The following is a 17,893-nucleotide window of genomic DNA, read 5'->3' as shown; positions in this document are numbered from 1 at the left end:
TTGGTTTTTGGTTTTTCTATTTGTACATATTTAGCTCTGCATAATCTTTAATTCACATTAAGTAATGCAACATCTAATACATTTAGGCAATCGGAGACAGAAAATGGCTTATTATAAATATACACGATACATTAAATCTCATAAAAATATTATTTTTCATGATAAATTGATAATTATAAATAAAATCAATCGTATCATAGATTAATATATGATATCGTCTCACAAATAACTATTCTTGACAAATACATTTTATTTGGAATTTTGAGATGTCCAGGAATATTGTTAATCCATTACCAATACAGATGTGATAATTAAAATCCACCATTAATACGTAAGTTACTCAACTTGGCGCGAGAGGAAAACCGATTCCATGTCGCCTCGTCGGGAAAACGACGAATAACATGCTGCAGATGATCCCAATACCCACAGGCAGTGCGGTAACTATCTCTTGCAATTCATCCGAAGGATTCGGGTAAAAGCACCCGACCACATTCTGATCAAACAAAGCGATGGCCCCGAATACCAGCATCGACATCCACGCATGCACAAAATCGATAAACTCGAGCTTATACTTTGCCGCAACCTGGGGTTGTAAATTCATCGATCCATCGATGATCCAAAAGCCGTGAAACGTGGCCAAACCGTAGCACACGTTCCCTTTCTGATCCTTGATGCTATCCGTAAAACACAACAAGAAACAAGACATCCCGCAGAGGGAAACTAAGCCCGCTGTCAAGATACGGCTAACTGGATCACATTGGCCTTGATTCGTGAATATTGGAGAAAGAAGTTGGAAAGCTAGGACAGTTCCTGTTGGTAGAAGATTGGCCAAGTGAGCCGTGCTTTCAAACGTTTGGCTAATGGCTTGTTGAATGAGGTTTCTTTCGATTTCGGGTGGTGCTTTGTCGACGAGTAAAGGTAGTTCTTGCTCGTTACGATCGCGGGATGATTCGTTTTTGAGGTTAATCTCCATTTCTCTGGAGTTTTTAGCTGGTTTTGGCAGATTTTCTCGCTTCTTTGGGGGGGGGGGGGGGGGGGGGGGGGGGGGTATATATATGGGTGAAGGAGAGATTTGTTTGTGCAAGCGAAGGGGAGTGTTTTATGCCAATATATATTTTTTCCCTTTCAAGAAATGGAACATTACATGCAAGGCTGCTTTGCCAAAAATTTGTATGAGACGATCTCACATGTTGTATTTTGTGAGTCTGATATTTTATTTGGGTCATCCATGAAAAAATATTACTTTTTATACTAAAAATATTACTTTTGATTGTGAACATCGATAGGGTTGACATGTCTCGCAGATAAAGATTCGTGAGACCGTCTCACAAGAGACCTGCTCTACCTCTAAACACACCCAATCCTATTTTAATTTCTCAGATCATTTGTCATAAACCATTCCTTCGTGTACATCTAGCATTACCAAAAAATTAATAGAACAAACGATTTATCTCTATTTGGTTATTTGACTGGGTTCATTACTGTTTTTTCAATAGAAAATGACCATTTACTCGATCGTGTGTTGCAATTTTTTTCCCAAAATCAAACGTATATATAAAATAAAGTGAATTTCTCGAGGACTAATTTGTTAACGATTGAGATAGAGAATGGGGAGTTTCGAGTGATGTTTTCCTTGTTTTATAAGCAATAACTTTTCTAGGCAGACAACGTTGTAAATTTGCTATTTTTAGGAATGGCTGTTACAATTGCATCATCATGATACGTGGTTCAGATTTTATAAATCCACTTTTTTAGGGAATAAAAATCCACTTTTTTTAATAAAAAATTTGAAATTGGAATAAATAGTTGGAAGAGGAGTTAGTTGGGCATAGTCAAAGATGAGCAGGTCTCTTGTAAGATGGTCTCACGAATCTTTATCTGTGAGACGGGTCAACCCTATCGATATTATAATACAAAATAATACTCTTTATTAGCATAAAAGTAATATTTTTTCATGGATGACTCAAATAAGAGACTTATCTAACAAAATATGACCCGTGAGACCGTCTTACACAAGTTTTTGCCGTCAAATATAAATATAGGTCACAAAACCCAAAATAAGTAATCATAAAAAATCATGTTGACAAATTTTATTTCTTTCATATCTTAGTTAAAGATCAAAGATTTTCACTTTTAGAACCAAATCATATTTTTCTAAGGTTTAATCGATGATGGCAAACTTTTTTTATATGAGTCAGAGATCTTTTAACAAAAACAAGAAGATAAAACGAGAGATTTGTGATGTTGAGTGAATCGTTGTACGACTTCAAAAATAAATATTAGTTATACAAAAAGTTAATATTTGTTGAAAAATATATTTAAAATGTGTGTATTGAATATTTGAATGTTGAATATTTGAATGTTGAAAATAAGAGTTGTAAATATTGAAAATTAGTGTGTGATGATGTAGGTAATGATGTATTTTATTTTTGGATTATTTGTAAAGATTTCCTATAAATAGATATCTCATTTGTGAAGAAAATCACAATTGAGTAGAGAGAAAAATATTATAAAGTGTGTAGTTTGGTAAATTTTGAGAGTTTGAGATTTTTACTTTTTACCATAAATTTTTACTTTTTCACAACACGTTATCAGCACGAAGCTCTAAAAGTCCTCCATACTTTTTCAAGTTCCAAATAGAAGAAAAAGGTAACAAAAGTAATAATATTTATTTTACTGTTATTTATTTATTGTGTATATATTTAATATATAATATAATGTTATTATTAGAAATAATAAAAATAAATTTTTCAAAAACTTGTTATAAATCCTGGGAGGATGTTAAGACGACATCCCACACTCCCGGTAAGGGATACGACAAGTATAAAAGCCTATAAGGTTTTTAAACAAAATAAATTATGACACATCGTTATAATAATATGATATGATATACATAATTATTTAAACATGACTAATATTATATACACCATATTATTACCATAAAATTATACAAATACATACCTTTATTTTTTTGTACACCAACGGTCATAAACGGTAAAAAACGACTAGTTTTTGCCCTATAAATATGATCTCACAAACTCTTTCAATCACTTCAACTTTCTCTTCTTCTCTAAAAATTATTCTTCATCAAATTTTTTGAAGAAAAAAGAAGATGGCTTTCTCAAGGTTATTTTTAATTATTTTGGTTATCATACTCACGAGTCTTGTATTTATCGGAGAATATCCTCCTCGTGTGTTTTCTTTATTTTTACCAATGCTTATACTTTTTGTTTATCCATTACTTTGTATTGCAATATTCATTAACTAATAAAATGCATCGTAATTTTTTTAGTACCACCATGTCAAATTTGACAAAGCTCGAATTTGTTGCGCTCGACTATCACGGGAAAAAATTATATGCCATGGACTCTTGATGTAGAAATGCATCTTGAGTCATTGGGTCTAAGTGAGACCATAAAAGAAAATGACATATCGACATCACAAGAAAAAAGCAAAAGCCATTATATTTTTGCGTCGACATCTCGACGAGGATTGAAATGTGAATATTTAATTGAAAAAGATCACATGGCTTTGTGGAAAGGATTGAAAGAAAGATTTGAACATATAAGGGAAGTTATACTTCCGACCGCCCGTGATGAATGGAATATGTTAAGATTCCAAGATTTTAAGAAAGTCAGTGATTATAATTCAGCGATGTATCCAACATGAGGTCACAGAATCTGAAATGCTTGAAAAAACATTTTTCACGTTTCATGCATCAAATATTACTCTACAGCAACAATATAGAGTACGTGGATTTGCGAGATATTCTGAACGCATCGCCTGTCTTCTTGTGGCGGAAAAGAACAACGAGCTATTAATGAGAAATCATCAGTCCCGACCCACTGGATCAACAGCATTTCCAGAAGTAAATGATGTAAGTAAAAATGAATTTAAATCTCGAAACCAAAATCAAATTCAAAGACAAGATTTTGGTCGAGGTCGTGGACGTGGACGTGGACGTGGAATTGGCCGTGGTCGTGGTCGAGGCCGTGGTTTTGAAAATAATCGAATAGTTATTTTTATAACTCATCTCAAAAGAGCGTCCCAAACCATCCACTGAAAAGGCATCATGAGAATACAAGTGTTAATGAGAATCATTCAAAAGATATGAAAGTTCTTGTTTCAGATGTGGTACTCCAGGACATTGGTCCAAAATTTGTCGAGCCCCTGAACACCTTTGTAAACTTTATAAAGAATCATTAAAGGGGAAAGAAAAGGAGACCAACTTCACTGAACGCGGTGACCGTTTGAGTGATTCAACTCATTTTGATGCTGGTGATTTTATGAATGATTTCTCTGGAAATGATCAATATGTTGGTGGGATAGAAATAAACAATATTGATGCTACAGATTTTCTCAATGATTTATCTGAAAATGAACAATATAGTGGTAGAATATAAATGTACAATAATTTATTTTTCATGTATCCATATAATGTTTTATTGTATAATTATGATATGTGTTATATTTAAATATATATTGCCAGTAATTTTATTTCATTGCATATTTTTTTGAAGTTCAAAAAATGGAAAATGCTATGAGCAAAGCTGAAGTTTGCATACCCGATAGTGGTACAACGCACACTATCCTCCGAGATAAAAGATATTTATTGGAACTAAAACCAACAAAAACAACGGTGAATACAATATCAGGTCTTGTAGACTTGATTAATGGATGTGGTAAAGCACAATTTTTGTTACCTAATGGTACAAAATTTTTGATCAATGATGCTTTATATTCACCACAATCGAAAAGAAATTTGTTGAGTTTTAATGATATATATTCCCATGGGTATGATACTCAAACAATGAATGAAGGGAATAAGAAACATATGTGTCTTATCACATATAAATCAGGAAAGAAATATGTGATTGAAAAACTACCAATGCTCCCTACTGGATTGCATTATACACATATAAGTCCGATTGAATCAAACATGGTAGTTGATAATTCTTCAATATTAACCAATTGGCATGATCGATTGGGACATCCTGGTTCAACAATGATGCGAAAAATTATAGAAAATACACATGGTCATCCGCTGAAAGACCAGAAGATCTTTCAGAATAATAAGTTTCAATGTAAAGCATGTTCTCTTGGAAACTTATTATAAGACCATCACCAGCCAAAATCCAAACTCAATCACCAATGTTTCTTGAACGTACTCAGGGTGATATTTGTGGACCAATCCATCCACCATGTGGACCATTCAGATACTTTATGGTATTGATTGATGACTCCAGCAGATGGTCACATGTATGTTTATTGTCAACTCGAAATGTTGCATTTGCAAGATTACTTGCTCAAATAATAAAATTGAGGAATCAATTTCCCGATTATACAATCAAGAAAATTAGACTTGATAATGCTGGTGAATTTACTTCCCAAACTTTCAATGATTATTGTATGTCTATGGGAATCATTGTTGAGCATCCTGTTGCTCATGTACATACACAGAATGGATTGGCTGAATCATTGATTAAACGTCTGCAAATGATTGCTAGACCAATGATTATGAAAACAAAGCTCCCTATTTCTATATGGGGACATGCAATTTTACACGCTGCTTCATTAATTCACATCAGACCAAGTGCATATCATAAATACTCCTCATTGCAGCTTGCATTTGGTAAAGAAGCAGACATTTCTCATCTGAGAATTTTTGGATGTATGGTGTATGTGCCTATTGCACCACCGCAACGAAAGAAAATGGGACCTCAAAGAAAGGTTGGAATTTATATCGGTTATGATAGTCCATCAATCATTCGATATCTTGAACCTCAGACAGGCGACGTGTTCACAGCACGTTTTGCTGATTGTCATTTTAATGAGGAAATCTTCCCAATGTTAGGGGGAGAACAGAAACATACCGAAAAGGAAATTACATGGCATGTATCATCATTGTTACATCTGGATCCAAGAACAAAACAATGTGAAAAAGATGTACAACAAATTGTACACTTGCAAAGAATAGCCAATCAAATACCAGATGCATTTGCTGACACAAAAGGGGTAACTAAATCATATATACATGCTGCAAATGCCCCTGCTCGAATTGAAATTCCAAAGAAACAAATTGAAGATACTCATGATGTGATTAAACGCCTGAAGCGTGGAAGGCCAGTCGGTTCCAAGGATAAAAATCCTCGAAAAAGAAAATTTATAGAGAAACACGATGATCACAAAATAAAGAATGATGTTCCTGAAGAAACACATGATGATCACAAAATAGAGAATGGTGTTCCTGAAGAAACACATGATGATGAAAATATTCTGTCAGAACCACAAACTGACGAGAATCATGAAATCTCTATCAATTACATTAATACTGAAAAAATATGGAACCAAAAAGATATAGAAGAAATTGATGATATATTTTCTTATAATGTGGCAATCGACATCATAAATGATAATGAAGATCATGAACCAAAATCTTTTGGTGAATGTAAAAATCGGCAGGATTGGATAAAATGGAAAGAAGCCATTCAGTTTGAATTGGATTCGCTAAATAAACGTAATGTTTTTGGACCTATAGTCCTTACACCTGAAGGTGTAAAACCTATTGGATACAAATGAGTTTTTATTCGAAAGCGAAATGAGAAAAATGAAATAGTGAGATATAAAGCTCGACTTGTTGCACAAGGTTTTTTTCAAAGGCCTGGAATTGATTATGAAGAAACGTATTCTCCCGTGATGGATGCAATTACGTTTCGGTATTTGATTAGCTTGGCGGTATCTGAAAATTTAGAAATGCGTCTTATGGATGTTGTTACAGCTTACTTATATGGATCACTTGATAGTAATATATATATGAAAATCCCTGAAGGATTTAAGGTGCCTGAAGCACAAAGTTCAAAACCCAGAGAATGTTATTATGTGAAATTACAAATATCATTATATGGGTTAAAGCAATCTGGTCGAATGTGGTATAATCGACTAAGTGATCACTTGATGAAAAAGGGATATGTAAATAATTCAATATGCCCTTGTGTTTTTATTAAGAAAACAACATTCGGATGCGTAATTATTGCTGTATATGTTGATGATTTAAACATCATTGGAACGAATAAGGAAATTCAATAAGTTGTGTCATACTTGAAGGAAGAATTTGAAATGAAGGATCTTGGAAAAACTAAGTATTGTCTGGGTTTACAAATTGAACAAAAGAATGTGGAATGTTTGTTCACCAGACAAATTATACAGAAAAGATCCTTAAACGTTTTAATATAGATAAATCAAATCCTTTAAGTACTCCAATGGTTGTTAGATCATTAAACATAGAAAAGGATCCATTCCGACCATGTGAAGAAGATGAAGATATTCTTGGTCCAGAAGTACCATATCTAAGTGCTATCGGTGCCTTTATGTATCTTACAAATTGTACAAAGCCTGATATATCTTTTGCCGTAAATTTGTTGGCAAGATTTAGCACATATCCAACAAAGAGACACTGGAACAGAATTAAACATATATTCCGTTATCTACGAGGAACGACAGATTTGGGACTTTTGTATTCAAAAGATGCTAATCCAAGTATAATTGGTTATGCCGATGCTGGATACTTATCTGATCCACACAAGGCACGTTCCCAAACTGGATATGTTTTTACTCGTGAAGGCACTGCAATTTCTTGGCGTTCACAGAAACAAACGCTCGTAACAACTTCATCAAATCATGTCGAGATTATTGCACTACATGAAGCAAGTCGTGAATGTGTGTGGTTAAAATCAATGACCCAACATATCCAAATCTCATGCGGATTATCATTCGACGAGAAGTCTGTGATACTATATGAAGATAATGATGCATGTGTTGCTCAAATGAAAGAAGGATACATAAAAAGCGACAGAACTAAACATATTCCTGCTAAGTTCTTTGCATTCACCAAGGAGCTTGAGAAGAATAAATATATTGATGTTCGTCACATTCAATCAAGTGAAAATTAATCAGATCTCTTCACAAAGGCGCTTCCTACGTCAATATTCAGAAAGCATATATATAATATTGGGATGCGCAATCTACGAAATTTGTGAAGAATTGTTCGTGTCAACATGAGGGGGAGTTTACGTGACTGCACTCTTTTTTCCTTGCTATGGTTTTTATCCCAATGGGTTTTTCCTAGTAAGGTTTTTAACGAGGCAGTATAAAAACACGTAATGAAGACAATCATTATGATCATCATCACAAGGGAGAGTGTTGAAAAATATATTTAAAATGTGTGTATTGAATATTTGAATGTTGAATATTTGAATGTTGAAAATAAGAGTTGTAAATATTGAAAATTAGTGTGTGATGATGTATGTAATGATGTATTTTATTTTTGGGTTATTTGTAAAGATTTCCTATAAATAGATATCTCATTTGTGAAGAAAATCATAATTGAGTAGAGAGAAAAATATTATAAAGTGTGTAGTTTGGTAAATTTTGAGAGTTTGAGATTTTTACTTTTTACCATAAATTTTTACTTTTTCACAACAATATTGTCTTAATGACTACTTTTTAATGAAATATAATTTCATGTTTAATAATAATAGTGTGAATATAAATTGTTATTTTTTTAATCTTATTTTCTCAAAATATTTGAACAATTTCTAGCAAAAAATAAAATAATACTTGAACAACTCATCGTTCTTCTTTAAATTAAGAGTAGGTCTCTTGTGAAAGCTTCACGAATTTTTATTTTTGAGACGGATCAATCCTACCTGATATTCACAATAAAAAATAATATTCTTAACATAAAAAGTAATATTTTTACATTGATAACTCAAATAAAATATATGTCTCACAAAATACGATATGTGATATCATCTCACACAATTTTTTATCTTAAATTAAATTTAATAAAAACAGAGGATTTTTTTTTAAATAAAAATAAACACAGAAGCTTTACTTTTCTCGCTTTTCGTGGGAGCTTATTCCTTAAACATAAACCCTACCGCGAGGATTTGAAATCCTATGGCATTTTCATCCCCTGGTTTCCCTCTTTCCTCCATCTTCGCTTCTCATTCTTCCTCGTTGAAATTCTCAAATAAGCTGTACCCCAATTCGCTCCTCAAGCTGCAGGGAAATAACCTTCTCCTTTCATCATCTTCCAGTTCACAATTTTCGCCTGCTTCCGAGCAAGCACTTCTTGAAGCCGTAGTAGAATCCGACGCGAAATCGCTCCCAGCTGTAAGGACGTACGAGAACGACTTGGCTCGCCTGACGGTGGTTGGCTCTGTGGATTTACAGCAAGCCCTCACCGCCGCCGCCGCCGATGGAGGCGAAGCTGCCGATGAGCATATTTCGTCTGGAACCGCCGCCATGGTTGTGGAGACCATATTCCCGGGGCCATTTGACGAGCACAGTACCATCTCCACACGACTGGTTAGTTCATAGTTTATACTTTGATCAGTACAGTTTATTTCTTGTGAGATGTGAAGTTTGCTCTTCAAATTATGGCTAACTAACGTACGTTGTTTTCCCATTTGTAGCACACGAGATGCTCTTTTCTTGGTCATTGGACCTTCTGACTTACTCTGTTTAAGCTTAACTCGTTCGTTTACTTTTAACTTCTGATGTTCTTGTTTATTTTTTTCCAGTTTTTACCCGCTAGGAAAGTAAAAGAGAAAGCTATAAAGCTGAAGAAATCTATGACGAAAGATATCTTTGCCAGCACAACTTCTAAGAACATACTTGCCATGACCTTCAGACAAGTAGTTCTGCAGCAGCTTTGGAATTTTGAATTGGAAATTTTTAGCCCTGGAAGGGACAGAGATATGAACAACCTTGAAAATCCGAAAGAGGTAGATATGAGTTGTCTCTACCTGCACTAATTACATTACGGTTTACCTGTCGTAATACTATATTTAATGTCTCTGATATGCAGGTGTCACACATATTGATGGGTTGAATTATCTTATCCATTTCCTATCGGCAGGTACCTGCAATTTTAAACTTCAGCTCCTCGGACAAACAGATCATTTCTGTAATTGCAGAAGTTATTTGCCTTTCTGCCCTTGAAAACACTGAAAGAATTTTTCTTCGTGGCTCAACAAACAGAGCATCAAATAAGCTTTTCCATTGGTTTAACAAACCCAAAGAGATGTCATCTAGAGATTCCTCTGTCATTCTGTATAATCTCCTGGACCATCATGTACTTGCAAATGCCAAGACTCTAGCAGAAAAATTTAATATAGAAAGGTCAAGTTACAAGCTTAAGGAGTCAAAATTGAAGAAATCTTGCTGGAGGTCCCTCACATTCTCAAAACTGGAAAAGATTGGTGGTCCCGAGTTTTGTTCTTGGATAAGTGAATGCGTACCTTCCTACATTTTAAAAATTGATGCTAGTAAATTCAGCAATGTAAAGATTGATGGCTGGAAAAAACCAGAGGCAACCGAGTGGGAAGTTTTTCTTACTCATTCCCAACTGGTAATCACATCTGTATTCTTACATTTATCTTTGGAGTTGGTGGCTTGTGCGATCACATTCATAAGGTTTTTTTGTTCTTGCAATCACAAATGCTGTTAGAAGTAGTTGTTTATTTGATGGTGGTTGCACTGAGCGTACAGGGGCATTTCTTAAGGTACGGGAATGAGATTTAAGAGCATATTTTTGTTAATTTCTTTGGATGTGGCATCTTTCTTGACTTGATGAGTTAAATAGTTTAATACTGTTGAGGTAAATTGACAACATTATTTCTAACTGCTTATTCTAATTTGGGTGTTTGTTGATCAGGTACTTTCTTCCCCTCGTGGCTGGTGAAGTGCTTTCATGCCGGTTGAGTTTATTTGCTCATGTTAATTTATTTCTGCTGTGCCCGCAGATTAGTTTGGCTGATACGCTTGATATGTACTACGAGGATGTGTTCACTCTGCCAAGCAAGAGATTATCATGTTCTGCAGTTGCAAGCCCTTCAAACTTGGCATTAAATAAGGCATTCTACTGAACTTTTATTCTTGGTCACACATTTTTCTTAATCTTCCATTATGTACCTGTACTTCTTTTACGCTGATGTTTCAGGTAGGAAGCACATGAATTTACATATGTTGTCTGATAAAAATTAAACATATACCAATGTCAGCTTCAATTCGATTTGTTTCGAGCTCTAATGCTCATCTCCCACTGTGAATGTTTTCTTACAGGGAAGTTCTATGTTGAATATGTTTTCCGTTGCACTTGCTAGCGGGATTTTTCTTGTCGCCATTAGTGTTGTGGCAAAGATCAATTTACCTCATCTGCCTAGCAGTAAGAGAGATTTTCTGAAGGAATCCCCACCCCAGTCAATTGATGTGGATTCTGTGCCATGCCATTCCATGGAATCTTTTAAGGTTCGCAGGCAATAAGAGTAATTCATTCTCTTGTTTACAAATTGTTAGATGCAAAAGTCTTCCCTGGGGTAACATTTCTGTTTTCTGTTGGTTGACACAATTCAGAATTGATTGAGGGCTGAGATTTGTAGAGCCTCGTGTGATCTTACTATTCTATAGAAAGATGCCCGGTTTTTCATTCATTTTCAAGATTAATCACGAGGTTTTGAAAATAGTACATATTGCCCAAATATCTGTCTCTGTTCTTTATTATGTTGAACTTGCGTAGTATTGGAAAATTTGTTATTGGCCTTCAATTTTGGCTTTCGATCATGCCATCTATGTTACTCTGGATTAAGATGTTGAGCTGCCTTACTGTATATTTAGATGGAAAAAATTATGATCTTGAATGGTTTTTGCATCTTAGTGGGTTATGCTTGTCTAATGTCTGTTACTATCTTCCTCACTATTGGGAATTTGTGTGGTTGCTTGGTTTCTGTTGATACTCTCTGGTCCATGATCTTATTTTTTTTAGTTTTTCTGTATCAGGTAGAATCTTGTTGTGTTGAAATAATTAGAAGACTCAAGAATTATTTTGGTTGGCCTGGAGATGTCAGTTGGATGAACCATGGTGACTACGCATGGATCGGAAAACTCCCTTCATACTTGAGTGTAATGGATAATGTAGAATCCAATATTATTGGCACACCATCCATTTCTAAATCAGAAGAAGCAGGTAGTGGAGATATGAAAGCATTGCAAGATATTGCTAGCTATCAGGTAATTCTGCAAACTAGTGCATCCTGATCCGTTAGTTCTCTTTTGATTTAAACTGTTATAGTTAAACCTTGCGGGCGTAACTTGTTTCTAACTTCATGAATATTGGATAACAACCTAATTGCTCCTTTTGGCCTTCCTGCCCAATGAATATTGGATAACAACCTAATTGCTCCTTTTGGCCTTCCTGCCCAAAAAATATTGTGCTTTGGTTTTTCTTCGTTAACTCGGACCTAAAAGGTGGTTTTTATAGGCAAAGCTTGATTTTTTCATCTCCCCCTGTATTTCACGTTGCTTTCTTTTTACTGTATTTCATAAATTATTTGGTCCACTATCGACTGCCTCTTGATTTGATATGGACTAATTTCCTAATTTTTTGGCTTTTGGGCTATGGACTAATCAGGTGGTGTTGTCTCCCAATGGAAATATAGTAGGATTTCAACCTACAAATCGAGTTGCTGTCAATAATTGGGCAGCAAACCCATTAGCCAAAGAGCTATATGGTGGAAAGAATCTTTCTCCGGGTAAATTTTATGCAACTCCTCTCTCTTTTTTTTTAATCCTGTGGCATTGTGTGCTACATGGGATGGACATAAACCTCGTACTTCACTTTATCCAACATAGCTGTTTAAGTCTTGCTATATGACTTGGCCATTGAGATGTAAGATATTGCAATGCAGGACTTTTTGAACCTGGGCTTCAAATCAGTTATCCAAATGATGTTCTGGTACTGAAGTTGCTGATGTCAACAAATCCTGAATCGTGTTTTGCACTGGTCAGGGCCGATGATAGTAGCTGAAAACATTAAACACTAATATAGCAGCCCAAAAAAAAAAAAAGCAGCTACTTGATTTTCTTATTCCGCCTCTCAGAATGGTTTGTCATCCACAAAACTCGCTGGTTTTGGTTGCCAAACACGTACTTTTTTTTAAGTAATCAAACTCGTACCGTGGTCATACACATTCTCAATGAAGTCGCGATTCCTTGTGCGTTGTTTGCCTTTACCTATGTTTTCTCCAAATTTCCTTTTCTTTTATTTTTTTGTGGAATTTAAGATTATGCAATAAGATTACTCTAGCTCAACCCGAAATTTGTTGTAAAAATCGTCTAAATTGCACTTTTTGTTGGGCTTCCGACTTGTTTAGTTTTAACCCATTTATCTACGTACCTCTGATGTTTTCAGGACTTAGAGCCAGTTTGGTTTCAAAAGTTTTTTGATTAAAAAAGTGTTTTTTTAAGTTGGTTTTTAAAATTATTTTTTTAAGTAAAAGTTGTGTTAATATTATGTTTGGATGAATAGATAAAAAGTACTTTTTAAATTAATAAATATGTTTGGATTAAAATGTTTTTTTAACTCATTAATTTATATATATATATATATATATATTTTATAACGGATTTTTAAACAAGTGTGATGTATAAATATAAATAATTAAATCTATATCAAAACAATAAAATATTGAAATCTTAAAAACCATAAAAACAATTGTTAATAACAATAGTTAATGTTTACATTCTACTTTAATTTATTTAAATAAAAACTAAAAGTTCAATGTCAACTTTGTATTGGCAGTGAATTTCTTATGTCATCTCTCAATTCTTTCATTTCCGTAATATTTTCTTGTGTTGGTTCTTGCTATCTCGTACCTATGTCATGGACATAAACATTTTCACCATCTTGCTCGATTTCTTGTAAATCATCAATATTTTCAAGTTGTTCAAGAATATCTCCAGCCGCATCGTATCGCCTTATGAAATTGTGTAAAGCAAAACATGCCACTAAAATTTTAAATTGAGTATCTAGACAAAATGTGGGCATATTTTGTAATACTTTCCATCGTGCTTTGCACACTCCCAATGTTCTTTCAATAACCGTCCTTAAATTGGAATGATGATAATTAAATACTTCATTTTTTTATCTGAACTTTGGAGCCAATCGAAATTGAGGTAAATGATATCTAGTATCTTTATACGGTCCCATAAAGCCTTTGAAAGTAGGATAACCTACATCAACTAAATAATATTTACTTGCAAAAAATAAGAGTTAAAGTGTAAATATTTATCTAACAATTATTTAAAAAAACATATAAGATATATTAATATCAAACTTCAGGTGAAAGTGGAAAATGCAATCTCTCTCTGCGCATAGCCTCTTTAAAAATTTTAGAATCATGAGCAGAACCTTCCCAACCAGCCCATACAAAAGTAAATCACATGTCGAAGTCGCATACAGCCATAACATTTGTTGAAGTATACCCTTTTCTTCCAATGAAATCTATTTGCTTGCTAGGCGGAACACGAATGCATATATGTGTGCCATCAATAGCCCCTATACAATCTTTAAAATAAGGCCAATATCTTTTGTCATTCTTAATATATTCAGGGACATCTGTAAAATTAAGATCGATAGGTTTGATGATATCTCTCGACAACCTCCATATGGACTCTAAAACGCTGTGAAACTGTCTTGAAACAGTTTTTCCCCGAGTGTTGAAAACGCTCTTGAACATTTCTAACTGAAGCAGGTTGACCCATCATGTACAAAAATAATCCCACCTTTTCATAGATATCAACTCCTTTTGTTGGCTGTAAGCTATATTTTTGGAGTAGATCGTCACATAGTTTATAAAAAACATGTTTCCTCATTCTAAACATTTCAAAGCATCGTGTCTCATTACCATTCAATATCTCTGCCACCCATTGAGACCCTGATAACCACGATGTCCTACATTTTTCTTTAACAATATATTTCAAAACATAATTCGTAACACCACACAAGGATAACAAAATCATTCTTTTCTTAGAGACATGTGTATTTCTAATAGAATCAACGGAAATGTCGGAATCACTTGATGCATCAGAGTTATCTGATATAGTGGAGCCTGAACTCGCAGACATCCTGTGAAAATATATGAATAAAGATAAATATATAAAAAAAACAATAAACATTGAAAGTTTTAGATTATTGCATTAAAAATTTAAACGTACTACTTAGTAAAGTTGACTCATCAATCAATAAAAGAAAAAAACAAGTGCATTATTCAAGTATTTTTCCTAAAAACATAACTCATGTTAATAACGCTTCAAATCACCCAACCAAGCTGCAGTTCCGAGTCCTTCAATTCGATAAATGTTTGCCTATTATGCTTTTTACCCAAAACTCTAGTAAATATGAAGAATTGCTCACTGCCAACCACCATACCAGGCAAACTACGAAGAACCTCCAGACAATTTTCAATGCTACATGGATCATCTTTTGGTGTTTCGTGTATAGACTTTTGAGTCTCAAATTCTTGAAGGACACGATCAAGTTGATCGGCTAACCTAGTGGCAATGAGACCTCTTTTTTCCCCACTCTCCCTTCTTTTTCTCTTTCTTTGCTGCATAGAGTTGTCAGCTCCCATTGTTGAGTTTTCCATAAATTCTTGGCTTTCAACATTAATATAAACATCACTTTGAAACTCTCCATCTAACTGAACATCCCAATCATTTGTATCATCGTTGAAATTATTATGAATTGGTTGATCCTCTGATGGTGCTATTGCAGCATAGCCAGTTGCTATAGAACCTTTAAATATATTTTCCAATAAATCTAAATTCTTGGGTCCCCTCAATCTAAACTTTGCATACTCGGGATTTTCCTGTAATTTGCAACGTAACAAAAAATAAATAAAAATAATTGATTAAAAATTTAAAATGTAGTATATAAATTATGTACCTTAATCTTATCCTCCCACCAACTATTATCAGCTTGCACGGTCATCTTGTTATGATCCCAACCAAGGCCAGTCTCATTATTTCTAATAAGTTGTGCCCACAATGCAAAATATTTTTTCATAGAATCTCATTTATTTTTGAATTGTTTTTGATTCAAAGAAAGTCCCGTTCTCTCATGAAATTTTGAAACTAAATTTGTGTACCCCGTTTTGTTTAAATGTTTGGTAGGCTTATTGCCGGATTCAATTTCTTCCTCACAAATTTTTAAAAATATTTCGGTATTCTGATCAGTCCAATCCGCCTTATTATTCCCATCAGCAACAAATCCAGGTTCAACAGTCTCAATCGTATATCTAGGTAATTGACTTGGATTTGATAATCCTCGTTTAGGAGCTAACTTCGAATACATTCTATATTCAAAAAATAAAACATAAAAAAATAATAGATTATCTAATTCACAATATCATAAATGAAAAAGTAATACAAACAATGATTAAATAATATTACAGTAATATTATGGTATATAATATATTTTAATTAATATAATATTATATACGTAATACACAAGAATTGATGAATATTATATACGTAGTTGCAAAAAAATGGAATAAGCAAATACTTTTCCCTTCCTGACTTTCTGGATTTATCGGATCATTGACCGAATTGTAACATAATTATCTAATTCACAATACGTAATACAGACGTAAATGAATAGGGAGTGTAGATTCTGCAGCAAAAGGAAAGCAGAAAAAAATGAACGAACAAAAACCTCGACGGAAAAAAAAATTGTATCTTGTAGAAGAATGGAGAAAAGATTGAGAGGAGGCTACTGGTTGATGTTTTTTTTAAGGTTATTAAAAAAGCTAGTGAAAAAAGCTCTAAAATAGGGCTTTTAAAAAAGCTCTAATTTCAACTTAAATAAGTGTTTTTTTAAGCACTAGAAGCCCACCCAAACAAGTTAAAAATTAAAAAAACACTTTTTTTTTTTTAAAAAAACACTTTTTTAAACTGTAGCTTCTTATACCAAACGGGCTCTTAATTATCAAATGAACCAGTATAAAAATAGTCTCTAAAAAAAGACAAAGGAGGGTGAAAGCAGCATTAAGTGTTATATTCATTGTTCGCGCGTGCCATCTTCGTCCTCACTAGTTAACAAAAGCTGTCTGATGAATTATATTTTTCAAAATCCGATATTTAAATACAATATTGTTTAATAATTTATTACGAGTTATTTCAAAAATGATAAAATAAGATTAACTTGCAAATAATTTCATCATCTTAGTTTGTGTTATTTCTGGATACTTTAAAGTTTAGTCATTTTTGGCTAAAATTCTGATTAGTGAGAGTGTTTTTATGATATTTTGATTTTTTTTTTTTGTTTCTGATGTAAAATAGAAACACAGGCGATTCGTTTTTTCCCCGGTAGGCTTGAATTTTTTAACCGGTTAAAATCTAATTCGGACGAAGGGTTAATATTATAATATTATATTATATTTAAAATGTTTAAATCCAAATTCAGCGATTGAAAATCCTAATTTGGCGAAGTGAAAGGATTTGAAAGCAGTGATGTTGACGTGAGTTGTAGAATAATTTAGCTATATACTTAATATCTGTCCTTGTATGATCCATGAAGTTTTATTTTTGCAGTTAGAAAAACCAACTGAGCTTTCAAGGCGTGAAAGGTAAGTGATTAAGTAGTTTTTTTGTGAGACGATCTCACGAATTTTTATCTATGAGAAATGTTAATCCTACCGATATTCACAATAAAAAGTAATATTTTTTCATGAATGACCCAAATAAGAGATCTATCTCACAAAATACGACTTATGAGATCGTCTCATACAAATTTTTACCTTAGATTATTGTAAGTTCATAGATATTCACAACTTCCAAGTTTAATTAGTCAGTCTTGTCAATGACCTCGCATATCGTTTTTCATGCCTTTGGTATATTCTTATCTCTATTACTTGCAGATAGTCTGGCTCTTATACGTGAACAAAGCTGCTAGAAAGCGGGAGGAGGAGAAAGCTGGTAACTGTCTGAAACTATCTTGTTTATTTAATGATCAATTTACTCCCCCATTGCCGACCGCATTCGCGTCTTATCT

The 17,893-nt window shown here is 33.6% G+C and overlaps 3 protein-coding genes across 3 annotated transcripts; 1 reads left to right on the top strand and 2 right to left on the bottom strand.

The window, feature by feature from the left end:
* Positions 1 to 224: 224 nt before the first annotated feature.
* LOC142541452 (protein DMP4-like) lies at positions 225 to 1,019 on the bottom strand. The gene has a single exon (XM_075647986.1). It carries the CDS (start codon positions 971 to 973, stop codon positions 341 to 343), a length of 633 nt encoding a protein of 210 aa, XP_075504101.1. The 5' UTR covers positions 974 to 1,019; the 3' UTR covers positions 225 to 340.
* A 7,872-nt stretch (positions 1,020 to 8,891) lies between these two features.
* Positions 8,892 to 13,222, top strand: LOC142542589 (uncharacterized). The gene is made up of 8 exons (XM_075649307.1): positions 8,892 to 9,369; positions 9,585 to 9,788; positions 9,923 to 10,414; positions 10,809 to 10,919; positions 11,128 to 11,313; positions 11,842 to 12,072; positions 12,473 to 12,593; positions 12,750 to 13,222. The coding sequence occupies exons 1-8, from the start codon at positions 8,959 to 8,961 to the stop codon at positions 12,866 to 12,868; spliced, it is 1,875 nt and encodes a 624-aa protein (XP_075505422.1). The 5' UTR covers positions 8,892 to 8,958; the 3' UTR covers positions 12,869 to 13,222.
* A 1,930-nt stretch (positions 13,223 to 15,152) lies between these two features.
* LOC142541349 (uncharacterized) lies at positions 15,153 to 16,195 on the bottom strand. Its single transcript, XM_075647894.1, has 3 exons — positions 15,990 to 16,195; positions 15,788 to 15,869; positions 15,153 to 15,710 (listed from the first exon to the last, which is right to left on the bottom strand). Exons 1-3 carry the CDS (start codon positions 16,193 to 16,195, stop codon positions 15,153 to 15,155), a joined length of 846 nt encoding a protein of 281 aa, XP_075504009.1.
* Between the last annotated feature and the right edge of the window lie 1,698 nt (positions 16,196 to 17,893).

This window comes from Primulina tabacum, chromosome 4 (genome assembly GCF_025594145.1).
Source record: "Primulina tabacum isolate GXHZ01 chromosome 4, ASM2559414v2, whole genome shotgun sequence".
Classification (NCBI taxonomy): Eukaryota; Viridiplantae; Streptophyta; class Magnoliopsida; order Lamiales; family Gesneriaceae; genus Primulina; species Primulina tabacum.
Note: the sequence above shows the minus strand (reverse complement) of the source record. Positions and strands in the feature narration are given on the sequence as shown.